Here is a 13622-nt window from a genome sequence, read left to right on the forward strand (position 1 = left end):
ACTATGGGAAGGTAACCGGGAAGTAGTGAGGTCTGGTAGAGATAAATCAATTTGGGTTGTAATTCCTTGTGCATGGAAACAACACAAGGAATCTCCCTGTATAGCTATCTTTATCTCAAACTAGCAAAAATGCTGTTTTTCTTATTGTCTTTTATATTTTTTCTTCAACAAAATCAGAGAACAAGAGGGCAGAATAGGATCTGCCTGGAGGTAGGGGTTGGGGGAGGTGGCCCAAATAATGTATACACATGTAAGTAAATGTAAAAACAATAAAATAATATTTAAAAAATAAAAATAAAATAAAATACACAACACTTAAAAGGGCTGCTAGAGTGGGTTAAGTGGTAGAGCGACTATCTAGTAAGTGTGAGGCCCTGAGTTCAAACCCCAGTACTGCTCCCTCCTCCCAAAAAATCAGGTTAAACATGGCTTTAAAAGGCTTTCCCTGAATTGGGCATAGTAGAACATGTCTGTAATCCCTGTAGTTGAGAGGTGGAGACAGGAGGAGGTCAGCCTAGAATATGCAGCTAGTTCCAAGACAGCTTGGACTACATAGTGAAAAACTGTCAAAAAAATAATAAAAATTTTCTACCTTGCCGTTTCCTTAAAAAAAAAAGGGGGGGGGGCTGGTGAAGTAGCTCAAGGTGTAGGCCTTGAGTTCAAGCCCCTATACCGCAAAAAAAAAAAAAAAAAAAGTCTTTAAAAAAAAAAAGTGTCTTTAACATAACAGTAGCAGGAAGTTACAGTTTGGTTAGCTAGCTATCAACCACACTAAACACTTTGTTGAGCAGACCATTGATTGTCAGGGCCTACTTTCTTTCTTTCTTTCTCTCTCTCTCTCACTGGATTTTGAATTTAGGGCTTCTACCACTCGAGCCATGCCCCTAGTCCACTGATTATAAGACCTTTAGCTCTACAGTTCTATCTATGCTCTGATTTTAAGGAAGATCATGGTTTAGTCTGAAAATCTCCAAGAAGCATCTAAGCGTGGTAACATGTCTGTAATCCCAGCACTTGAGGACTTGAGTTTGAGGCCTACCTGGGTTGTGTGGTGAGACATGGTCTCAAAATCCCAAGGACTGGGTATGTAGCTTAGTGGTCAAGTGCTTGCCGAGCATGTACAAGGCCCTGGGTTCAATCCCCAGCACTGCAAACAATTTCCAAGAAGCACAAGTATTTCTACTTCACCTGAAAACCAGTTTCAAGTTTCAATATTTAATGGCCCTGTAAGGCTGCTTTTTAAACAAAGGCAAGATGCTCTCCAGTTCTGCCCTCTGTAGAGTTGAAGTATACCCCTTCAGCATACCTTCTGTTACTCCTTTCCCAGTCTCTCTGCTTATCTCCAAAGTTCAGTCACTCACAGAGCAACATGGAAATTTTCACCACACCTTCCTGCTATCTTGGTTATTATTTCTCACCTTCTTTACTATTTTTATTACTTAAATTTATTTTGAAGACAAACTTTATATCATCACTGCTTAACAGTAAAAACCAGGCTTGATTGACAAAAATAGAAGTTAATTGCAAAAAATAAACACAAAAGAAACATTGAATTTTAAAAAAACAGGCAAATGACAGTTCTGTGAAACAAAGGCAACCAGCTTCATTTTGTACCTTCTCATGGCATCAGTGGCTTCCCTTTTGCTCCTAGCTAATATTAGCATTAGACTTCTTTTAAATTTTCATGTAGATTGCAAGTGGGAGGCTTTTCCTATGTGTATGATAATGAGTAGTAGAGCTCTACCTAACATCATCCTCTACCTCCCTTGGAGAAACATAATTCTAGGGGAAAGTTAAGACTTTCTTTTATATTTATTTAGTTTTCAAACCATAGCAAGACTAAAGCACCTAAGGTTTTGGCTTTGACATTTCTGAGGCTTGCCCAGATCTGGAGATCAGCTGTCTACATTGTAAAATAGCACCTCAGATAATACCAGTTCAGGTAATTTTGACACCCCAATTTAGAGAAACAAATGAAGAAGCATTCTTTACTGTACTACTGAATTCACTCATTCTTTGGTAACTGTTGACAGGGTGCTGTTAGCCCTTGGTGGGGGCAGAGGGGCTGCTCCAAGACTCAAGATTGAATTTTCATGTCTCAAGGCTGTATACAATGGTCAAGTGTACTAGGAAGGCCACTCTAGGGGTTTAGGGTTGAGGTCATTGTGGGCTGCCTGTGAGAAAATAAAGCTCTGTAGAGACGGGCTGCAAGGACCTGTAGAATTTTTTTTAGGAGAATGGAGGGTAGAATTAGAGGATTCTGGGAGCCAGAAGTTGAAGTTTTAGGTAGAAAGGGTCGTAGATCCGGTAAAGAGTAGATACTTCATCCCGGGCAGCGAGCTTTTTACTCAAAATCTTCTGCACAGAGACATTAGGCTAGCTTAGTTTTAGGAAGAGAAATGACTGGCTGTGGTGTTCAAGATGGATTGCATCTGACAGGGTCAGGAACACAGCGACCAATGAGCTCACCAATGTGCATGCAGTGGATGGAGAAAGCTAGACTGGCGGGATTTTGAAAACATAGGGAAAGGGAAGGGGCGGGAAGGCGTCCAAGATGACAGGTGTCCCTGGAAAAAATGAGAGCACTTCTTGACATCTCCGCACAGAGGACTCCTAGGCTGGCTAGGAGGGTCCTCCTCGGAGTGAACTGGTGAACCTTCCCAAAATACAATCGCGTTTTCACATGCTCTAACTCAACACTGCTGATAAAACATCATCAGGCGGCCCGGCTGAACGGGCCCAAGACTCTGGCGATCTCTGCTGCTGTAGTGACCTTGAACCTCCCTTAGTTCACTGAGAGCTGGTGACCAGCTCTCCCTTAGCCAAGTGGTTGCCAAGCATTGCTGCACGGCGGAGTCACCTGGGGCTAAACAAGAACAATGCCTCGCCTCCAAGCCAGTGTGCCGCCACGTTTGGAAGTCATTGGTCTAGCCACCTCGCCAGGGCCCTAAGCCACCGCCACCGCCTCGGATCTCCCGGCCCTCGATCCTCTGCCCGGTGGTGGCTTTGTCCGCGCGCCTGACGAGGTCGGAGGCGGCGCTCGAGGCTTCTCCTCCCGGGCGCCCGAAAACCGAAAGCGGCGCGGCGGGGAGGCGGGGGAGAGGAAGGAGAGGGCGGTCTCGGGGTGGTGGCCGAGGGCCGGGAATGTCCGCGCCGCGTGCGGACGATGGCGCTCCGTCTGGTCGCCGACTTCCATCTCCGGGAGGACGTGCTGCCCTGGCTGCGGGCGCGGCGCGCGGGGACCGCGGGGGCCGGAGGCGGCGGCGGCGCAGGTGCCTTGCTGGGGGGCCAGGCGGGGGCGTGGAGGCATGCCATCTATACCCAGTGGGGGCACTGACCCCACTGTCCCGTGAAGGTTGCTGCTGGTTCTTTGGCCTCGCCACGGGGTGAAGGTTACGGCTGGAGGGCATTGTCTCCTAGCAGCCCTCCGGTACCCGACCGACTTGTTGCCCACGGTAACTCACCGCGCGCTAAAGGCCGGGTCACCAGGGGTCCCCTCGGCCCATCACCTCGGGGGAGGGGTGGAGGAGCAGCTGCGGAAACGAGCTAAGCTCATCAACCTCGCAGGGGCTCGGCCAGGACACGAGGCTCCCAGAAGTTGCAAGTTTTGAGAACTTGAATCGAGGCTATCAAGAAAACCGCCATATAAATATATCTTATTTGGCGCAGTTTGTCCCCAGCTGTGATTTTTGTTGGGGGTGTGTGTGGGGGGAGGTGCATTTTCCCAGCATTGATGTACTTGAAAGAAGGGGAACTCTGTGGTTTCCCAGTGTTTTCAAAGAAAAGCTTGCTGCAAATCTGTGAGATGCGTTTCGGTGTCCGTGTGCACGGTGGCGGGTGACTTAGGGGACCTGCCACTCCGGATGTGAAGTGCAGAGGGAAGGGCCCCGTCAGGCTGCGCGCAGTGAACCAAGAACCCGCACCAGGCTGCCCCGCCACCGTGCGTCACCGGAGTACCGCGAGCAGGGCCGGCGGCTGTGTCCCGTTTCCTGCCGAACAACCCCGCAGTGAGGCTGGGGGTCTCACCTGCCACAAAAACCTTTGTCTCGATTCCAGCAAGGGAGTAAACAGTGACTTTTAAGCCTTCCAGGCATTAATCTACTCTAAAGAAGGGGGTGGGAGGAGCCTGTGGTTTCCCGTGGTGTGGTATGTTTTTTCTTCCTTTTTTTTTTTTTTTCATTTTAAGGTTGTAAATAATGGAGCATCTTCAGTGCTTAAACTCATCCTCAAAGAAATAGTACCTCTTGGACCCACCTTATGCATAGGGGGTGTCCACTTCAGTGTACTTGCTTTTTGTCTGAGGTTTTTCTTAAACTATCTGTGTGCGTGTTTATATGTATATATGCATATATTACACACACACACACACACACACACACACACACACACACACACCTGGGGAGGCATCAAGCTACCCAACTCCTTTTCCTAAATTCTGGTGATAGTCTTCCATTACTACCTGTATCTACACTATCCTATGCTTCATCGGATATATTCATAGGTTTCCTTGCCCTGTTAAGTGGATTGTGTCGTGTTTGTGTAGCTTCCAGGTTGTTTGCTGTTAGTATCATTACTAGTAAAGCCTTGCTTTGGCTGGGAGAGGGGAAGAGAAGTTTAAAAGTTTTCTGCATGTCCGAAAAGCTTCCGAAGGTTCAACTTTTTGAAATGCAGCAGGCAGCTCCTAGTCTGTTTTCCACTACACAGTAAGTAGTTCTTTCTCGGATTTGGATTCCCACCTTATGTTGCTAAATGGCAGGTGTCTGCAAATGAGATGTTAGGTGAAGTGTGACATGCCACAGACTTATGTTTCCCTAATTGTGTCGTGACTGAAAAACTGTGTATGACCCAGTTGAATTTTGGCTTCCTTGTATTTTTCACTCCTCTGTGAAGAATTATAAGTATGTATATTGATGTTTCATTAAATAAAGGGTCCTTGTGGGTCCTCAGAAGGTGAACTTGTGAGAAATACTGGCTTTTCTGATGTTGGTAGCCTTTTGCTCTCACAGGGCAGTTGGCAAGACATTAGCTCTGTTACACTAAGAGTACTGTGGTGTCTGATGATCACCAGTGGGTGGGCACCCCACAGCAAATCCACAGGTCAATTCCTCTAGTATGATTTATTGAAAGTGGTGGGGCAAAATCAGCATTTTATTTTATTTCTAGCATACCTATTACGCAACACTTTTTTTTTTTGGTGGTACTGGGACTTGAACTTAGGGCCTCACACCTACTAGGCAGGCACTCTACCACTTGGGCTGCTCCACCAGTCTTTTTTTCTTTGTGTTGGGTATTTTCAAGATAGGGTCTCAGGAACTATTTGCCCCAGCTGCCCTCAAACCTCAATCCTCCTTTTCTCTGCCTCTCCAGTAGCTAGGATTACAGGCATGAGCCACCAATACCTGGCACTCAACATGTTTGTGCAAACTATTTGCCTTTTACAGTCCCAGCTTTCCATATATAAATGACCATACCATTATAATGGCTCTGCCCACCTGCTTTCTAAATTTGAGGTCTTAACATTTTGTGCATTAACAAATCCAATTGATGATTTTTTTTGTGGTGCTAAGTAATTCTTATGAATATGACATATTCCTGCCAAAATCATCAGGGAGCTGGGCAGAGTCATCCATGCAAATTGGGTGCCTATCAGATAACATTTTAGTCAACATGGAGGTCAAAGAGTAAGTAGAACAGATTTGGTTACTGCATCTGCACCTGATTCACCATGAACTTTGGAAAAATAGTCTCTACCGAAATAAAATGAGAAAAACATTTGTTCTTCAAAATTGATTTTGATATATGTTGCTAATAAATAACAATTTTTTAAAAATCCATGTACCCACCACTCAGCTTACAAGTAGAATATTATCAGGACTTTTGGAGGCTTTTTCTATCTCTTACCCCCTGACCCGGGGTAGCAATTGTTCAAACTTCTGTATTTTAAAATTATTTTGATTTTATTGACAGTTTCAACCCCCATTTTTTTGTCTGTAAACTTCAAGCATGTTTTCTTTTGCTTTTTTTCCTTCTCCAATATTGTGACGTTTATTCATGTTGTCATTAATTTTAACTGCTCTACAGTATTCTAGTGTGAATATATAAGAATATGGTGGACATGAGATGCAACCCTTAGACTTGCCTTTCAAGAGAAGGCCTGTTCCAGGTGCAGTGGATACTGTCAGCTCCTTCAGACACTGCTCCCCCAACTTAATTCCCCTTTCTGTTTTGAGGAACTGGGGTTTGAACTCAAGGCTTCATGCTTGCAAAGCAGGTGCTCTACCAATAAGCCACGCCTCCAGTCTATTTTGCTCAGGTTATTTTGGGGATGGGGTCTTGTGAACTATTTGCCCAGGCTGGCCTTGAGCCTTGATTCTCGCAATTTCAGCCCCCCAAGTAGCTAGGATTACAGGTGTAAGTCACTGGTACCCGGCCTTCATTCCTTTTTTAAATGTAGCCTACATTCAGTGAGTGATTCAGGTGGGTTGTAAAGGTGAGGCCATTTTTGACTCGATGTGGGACAGCTCTGGCTATTTAGTTCAGTTCTGGAGCTTCCTCCCCAGTGGTGGTAGGGGTCCTAAGATCATCTGAAGCTATAGGGCCTTCGTGGAAGCTTGACTTCTGCCCTCTGGGACCTGCTTCCTTCTTCCTCTTACAGGTGGTAAATAGTACCAAACTGTCTCAGACTGTGTTATAGGGAGCCTAACTGTGCTTATCTTTTTGCTGAATGACATTTGGGGAGTTTCTATATTTGCCATTACAGTTAATACTTTTCCTAACTGCCTTGTCCTGGTGAAAGAAGGCACACGTATGATGTCTGGCTAAGAGTGGAGCTGCCAAGTCACAAGCTGTGCACATCTTCACCTCTCCTGGGTATTGCCAAATTGTTTCTCAAATTCTCTTAAGACCCCATTTGTGTTGAAGAAATGCTCTGATGCTCTATATCCTGACAAGCTCGTAATGGCTCCTTCTAGATTTAAAGTTTTTGGTCAAGCTGGTGGGTCTAAATGTTATTTCTCTGTGTTCTGAGGTTGAGGTCCCTATGCATTTAATGCTTCTTGACTTTTCCTTTCCATGACATCTTTGCTAATTCCTTCATCCATCTTTTCATACTGTTCTCTTATGAATGTTGGTTTTTAGGATTCTGTAGGCATTCTGAATTTTAGATCTTTGTTCAACATGAGTGTCGCAAGTATTTTCTCTCAGTCTGTTACTTGTTTTTTCAGTTTATGAGGTTGCCTTGATAAACAGGAGGTTTTAATCTTTGAAGTAGCCTAATTTATGCATCTTTCTTTGATATATGCTTTTAAACCTTTTAAAGAAATTCTTTCTTATTCAGAAGTCATGAAGACATTTTTAATATGAACTTCTGAAAGCTTTATAGCTTTGCTTTTCTTATTTTCTTCTCTGTCCTGCCTTGTACTTAATGTTTGTGTGATGTGATATAGAAATTCAATATTTAAAAAAAGTTTTATTTTATTCATATGTGAATACAATGTTAGGGCCATTTCTCCTCCATTCCCCCCCCAATCCCTTCCTCCCCCACCCATCACCCCTCCCCCCCTTTCCCCCCTTACCCAGGCAGAAACTGTTCTGCCCTTGTCTCTAATTTTGTTGTAGAGAGAGTATAAGCAATAATAGGAAGGAACAAGGGTTTTTGCTGGTTGACATAAGGTAAAGCAGATACTTTAAAGCAACTGAAGCCAATAGGAGAAGGGGACCAGGAACTAGAGAAAAGGTGAGATCAAGAAGAATTAACCTAGAAGGTAACACACACGCACAGGAAATCAATGCGAGTCAACTCCCTGTATAGCTATCCTTATCTCAACCAGCAAAAGCCCTTGTTTTTGCTCTCTCTACAACAAAATTAGAGACAAGGGCAGAACAGTTTCTGCTGGGTATTGAGGGGGTGAGGGGAGAGGGAGGGGGCGGAGTGGGTGGTAAGGGAGGGGGTGGGGGCAGGGGGGAGAAATGACCCAAGCCTTGTATGCACATATGAATAATAAAAGAAAAAAAAAAGAATAATGGACAAACAAACAAAAAAAAAAAACAAAAAAAGTATCTGCTTTAGTTTCTCTGCATTGAGGGCAACAAATGCTAGCTAATTTTTTAGGTGTCTTACCTATCCTCATATCTCCCTTGTGTGCTCTCGCTTTATCTGTGATCAAAGTCCAATCCCCTTGTTGTGTTTGCCCTTGATCTAATGTCCACATATGAGGGAGAACATACAATTTTTGGTCTTTTGAGCCAGGCTAACCTCACTCAGAATGATGTTCTCCAGTTCCATCCATTTACCAGCAAATGATAACATTTCATTCTTCTTCATGGCTGCATAACATTCCATTGTGTATAGATACCACATTTTCTTAATCCATTCGTCAGTGCTGGGGCATCTTGGCTGTTTCCATAACTTGGCTATTGTGAATAGTGCCACAATAAACATGGGTGTGCAGGTGCCTCTGGAGTAACCTGTGTCACAGTCTTTTGGGTATATCCCCAAGAGTGGTATTGCTGGATCAAATGGTAGATCAATGTCTAGCTTTTTAAGTAGCCTCCAAATTTTTTTCCAGAGTGGTTGTACTAGTTTACATTCCCACCAACAGTGTAAGAGGGTTCCTTTTTCCCCGCATCCTCGCCAACACCTGTTGTTGGTGGTGTTGCTGATGATGGCTATTCTAACAGGGGTGAGGTGGAATCTTAGTGTGGTTTTAATTTGCATTTCCTTTATTGCTAGAGATGGTGAGCATTTTTTCATGTGTTTTTTGGCCATTTGAATTTCTTCTTTTGAGAAAGTTCTGTTTAGTTCACTTGCCCATTTCTTTATTGGTTCATTAATTTTGGGAGAATTTAGTTTTTTAAGTTTCCTATATATTCTGATTATCAGTCCTTTGTCTGATGTGTAGCTGGCAAATATTTTCTCCCACTCTGTGGGTGGTCTCTTCAGTTTAGAGACCAAGAAATTCAATTTTTATTTATTTATTGCATTAATAGCTAGTTGTTTCACTGTCACTACTGAAGTAGAACTTCCTGTCCTTACTGACAGCAAAACCCCTTCTGACACATATCACATATTTCCCTGGATATAAATAAAGGTCTTCTCTTGTCATGTTCCATCATCTCCACTTGAGATAGTGACATCTCATTACTATGCTTTATGATAGGTCTTGACAATTGGTAGGGTAAGTCCCCTTGTCTTAGTATTTTATTTGTGGCAGTACTGGGATTTGAACTCAGGGCTTCACTTGCTAGGCAGACACTCTAGCACTAAAGCCATGCCCCCAGCCCTTTTTGCTTTATTGTTCAAATAGGGTCTCACTTTTTTGCCCAGGCCAGCCTGGGACCTATATCTTCCTACGTGTGCCACTCCCATAGCTGGGGTCACAGGCATGAACCACCATGCCCTACCTGTTGGTTGAGATGGGGTGTCTATAGCCTTGAACCTCAGTTCCCTGATTTCTGCCTTGTGAGTAGCTGAGATTACAGGTGTCAGCACTGCCACCTGAGCAGTTTAGTATTCTTCGGAAGCATCTTTGCTTTTTTATATTTTTATATTGTTTGCTCTTTCTTATCTATCTTGGAATCTGCTACCAGATTTCCCCCAAAAGCCTATTGGGATTTTGATTTGAGTTATACTGATTCTCTACAACTTGCCGAGAATTGGCATTTTTATATTACTTAATCTTCCTGACTGTGGACAAAAGCTAGCTTGGTGTTTATCTAGATCTTCTTAATGATTCCATAAATCTTAGAATTTTCTTTGTGGAAGCTCTGTAGATTTTTTGCTAGATTTATACCTAGGCTATTATTTCTTTATTTTCATAAATGGCTCCCTCCTGTTTTTGGTGGTACTGTCATTTGAACTCAGGGGCTTACTCATGTACCACCATGCCTGGCCATAAATGGCACATTTAAAACATTATGTGTTTTAACCACTGCTGTTATAGAGCCATTCACTTCATTTAACATGTTCATCTTTGCACCTAGTGCTAAATTCCTCTCTTCAAGAAACTGAGGCCTGAGACTTGTAAATTTTCTAAGGTCATGTATACAGATGGTTCTTGACTTATGATGGGACTGTGTCCCAATAACCCCATCTTAAGTTGAGCATAGTGTAAATCAAGAATGCATTTAATATCTCTAACCTTAGCAACACAGTAGATGTGGGGGATGGGCTGTTTACCCTCAGGATGGCATGGCTGGCTGGGAGCTGCGGCTTGCTACAGCTGCCCAGCTCCACAAGAGTCCGTGATTACATAATCCTGGTCTATGAAAAGATCAAAACTCAAAGTACGCTTTGGACTGAATTTGTATTACTTTGGTACCATTGTAGTAAAAAGAAAATAAACCCATAAAAACCCATAAATGTGAAACAATGTAAGTTGGTACCATCTGCATCTAATTCTGGAAAGAATGGAGGTTTTCTTTCCTATATCTTTTGTCTGCTTTGATTAGTCTTGGATTTATGATACATCAGACTGATTCATCTTTGCCAGGGAAGTGATACTTTTTTGCAGGGGACAGATTCAAGAGTAAACTTTTCTTTGCTGTCTGTTGTATGGCCCCAGACTGCTTTGGGGGCCAGAAAGTTGCCTTTGTCACCTTGTTTGTTTCACCATTCTTTGCCTGTCTTTCCTGTTGACTTTTCCTTTCCCTACTTCCCTATTCACCTTTTCTAATTCTCAGTTCTCTTTTCAGTAATTGCCTTATCTTATTTTATTCAGAACATGGAATGTAAGTCATGGAATTTATTTCATAGATTTAGTGATTATATTATCTGGTCGCAATGAGTCTGAGGACTTATGGAAATTACTTACAGAATAGGATGGTCATAGGTATAATCCTATTTCATCGCCTCTTAATCTATGTATTGGAAACTGATTAAAATTTTTGAATAAAACTGTATGTCCCCTTCTAAGTATTATCATTAGACAAAAACAATAATTTTTTGCCTCTCAGCAGTTTGGAATAAAAGTTACACATTTGGCAAACATCTTCCTGTGAAGTGAAACCAATCCTTTGGCAAAGGATAGATTGAGATGGATGAGACTATCCAAAATATGGCTCCTGGCTTACAAGAGCTTGGACTTCCCAATATGTCATGAATCCAGGCACTCTCCTTTCTTTAGTAGGTTTATTTATGCAACTATCTTACCTACCAAATGCTACCTTTTTTTTTTATGGAACTGGGGCTTGAACTCAGGGCCTACACCTTGAGCCACTCTACCAGCCCTTTTTTGTGATGGTTTTTTCCCAAGATTGGGTCTCACAGACTATTTGCCCAGGCTGGCATCCAACTGTGATCCTCCTGATCTCTGCCTCGTGAATAGCTAGGATTATAGGCGTGAGCCACCAGCGCCAGGCTACTTTTTTTCTTTGTGAGAACTGTGTACACTGAACTGTAAAATTAAGCTACATTTCCTCTTTTGAGATTGCTCAACTTCCTCCTCTGGACTTTCCAGAGATGAACTATTGGGAGAAGAGTCAGAATGAGTAAGCAAAGGGGTTATTGAATACTTCTTTGAAAAGGGTGTGTTAAAATATGAGCAACTGATCCAGGGAGGCAAGGCCAGTGGGTTAATGGTGTGTGGTGAGATTGGTCTCTGGATTTCCAACATTGCCAAATTTTTCTGTTTCAAATGTCCTTGTAATGTGAGCCATCTACTCAACTACAGGGTTGGCATTACCTATGTACCCATGAAGACATTATTTTTATTTCTTTCAGCTCTACCATGGCTACCATATGCTGGTCCTAGTTGTGCTATCTAGTGACTCTTGATTGATAATTATATATAAAACAAATATGTACTTCATTGGTCTCAACTCTGGTTACACATAAAAATCAACTGGGGAATTTAAAAACATTCACAAAAGAGAGGGGCTTCACACTAGCCCAATAAAATCAAACTATCTTGGTTGAGCCTGGGGCATCAGTCTTCCTTCAAAAGCTTCCCTCATGTCTCTAGCATGGCCAGAGTTGAGAGCCCGCGGTTTAATGGAATAAACACCTATCATTTGTTATGATCTGCATTTGTTGGAGGATTTTTTTAATGATTTGAAAATAGACATGTTTTTGCAAAGAAGTTGGATTTTCTTAGCAACACTCCTTTTAAAGGAGTTTCTTATCTCAGCTGAAACCTTGTAAGTATACTTTTGGGGAAAGTCTGTCCCAGCACCCTTAAAAGAAAGTTAAAAAAAAAAAAACTTCTCAAAATATTGACACATTGCATTCCAGAAGTTCTGAGTCATGCACAGGATGAAAAGGAACTACTGAAATTCTCTTTAAATGTTTACAAAATCCACCTTAAAAGGCTTCATGAGCAATTATCCATTTTCCCATTGTAAACTTGGCATGGGAAGCTTAGCTGCTTCTGTCTGCCCTTTTCTGGGTTTGAGATGAGTCTGCACTACTTTTTCACTGTGTGATATTGACCTAGTGTCTTCACCTCACTGAAATTCAATTGTCTGATCAGTACAATGGACCTGTGAGACCTTACAGATGGTGCAGAAGAGATCGGAATGAGAACTTTGTAGATTGTGAAGTGCTACTTAACAGAAAGCCAATCGAATCCTATTCTGCTAAGAGATTTTAAAGTCAGTGTGGAGTGTGTCTGACAGCTCAATATACATTGAAAAATACATATACACCTATGTATAAGAACCACTTCCCCCTGTCCCTTTGCCCAACCCCTAAGAGACCCACACAGCTGCTTCTTGTGCAGGGTGGGGAGGAACCATCTCATGCTGGAGTTCTCCATGGAAATTCCTCTGTCCACAGGTCCCCACACCCAGCTCCAGGACAGCTGTTCAGTTCATTGATAATCCTTATTTTTTTAATTCTGCTTTTTTCCCCCCCTTTTAAATTAGAAATGCAAACTGAAATTTTCAGAGTTATGGGATATTTTGCATATGTTTTATCTGAATATTTGAATTTGTCATAATCAACATAATAATAGTTTAAGATCTAAAAACACTATGGGCAAAATGAGTCAAGTTTAAGCAATTTAGTACTGAATAGCTTTCGTGGAAATTGTAAAATACATTTCTCCCAATTAATATGATTAATACTGCATCCTTTATAGGATTAGGACTTCTTAGAAGGAAGATGGTAGTAAGTTAATTTGTAAGTTAAATGTTTCATGCAAAGAGGTTTTTTTGTCTTTCTTCAAAATATGGGTTCTCAGATGGAAAATAAACCAAGTCATAAGTCACAGCTCAGTTGATTTTCACAAAGTGAATCTCAGAGCATGAAAGGAATATAGTCTTCCCAGCAGTCACTTATCTAGAAATGTAATTAGTTTTTGAAACCTGTACATAAACTGAATCATGTGATTTACTTATTTTTTAGGTGGCTGGTGGGGAGGATTTGGATTTCTTTGCAGTCATTTGTATGTATATTATAGATTAATTCATTCTCATTATCATAGTGTATTCCATTGTTTGAATATACCACAATTCTTTTTTTTTTTTTTTTCCCTCGAGACCTGGTCTGACTATGTTGTCCAGGCTGCTCTTGGATCCCAGGGCTCAAATGATCCTCCTGCCTCACGCTCCCAAATACCTGGGACTATAGGCAGGCGCCGCCATGCCTGACGTCATTAGCTTTTTGTGTGATGAATGTTTGGGCT

The 13622-nt window shown here is 42.3% G+C and overlaps 1 protein-coding gene across 1 annotated transcript in view; it reads left to right on the forward strand.

The window, feature by feature from the left end:
- Positions 1–3117: 3117 nt before the first annotated feature.
- Positions 3118–13622, forward strand: part of Gsap (gamma-secretase activating protein) — a 91462-nt gene continuing 80957 nt past the window's right edge. The window contains exon 1 of the mRNA XM_020187255.2: positions 3118–3272. Within this exon, the coding sequence (XP_020042844.2) occupies positions 3167–3272 (106 nt within the window). The 5' untranslated portion in view covers positions 3118–3166. The remainder of the gene's footprint in view (positions 3273–13622) is intronic.

The sequence above is a fragment of the Castor canadensis genome, chromosome 2, assembly GCF_047511655.1.
Source record: "Castor canadensis chromosome 2, mCasCan1.hap1v2, whole genome shotgun sequence".
Lineage (NCBI taxonomy): Eukaryota > Metazoa > Chordata > Mammalia > Rodentia > Castoridae > Castor > Castor canadensis.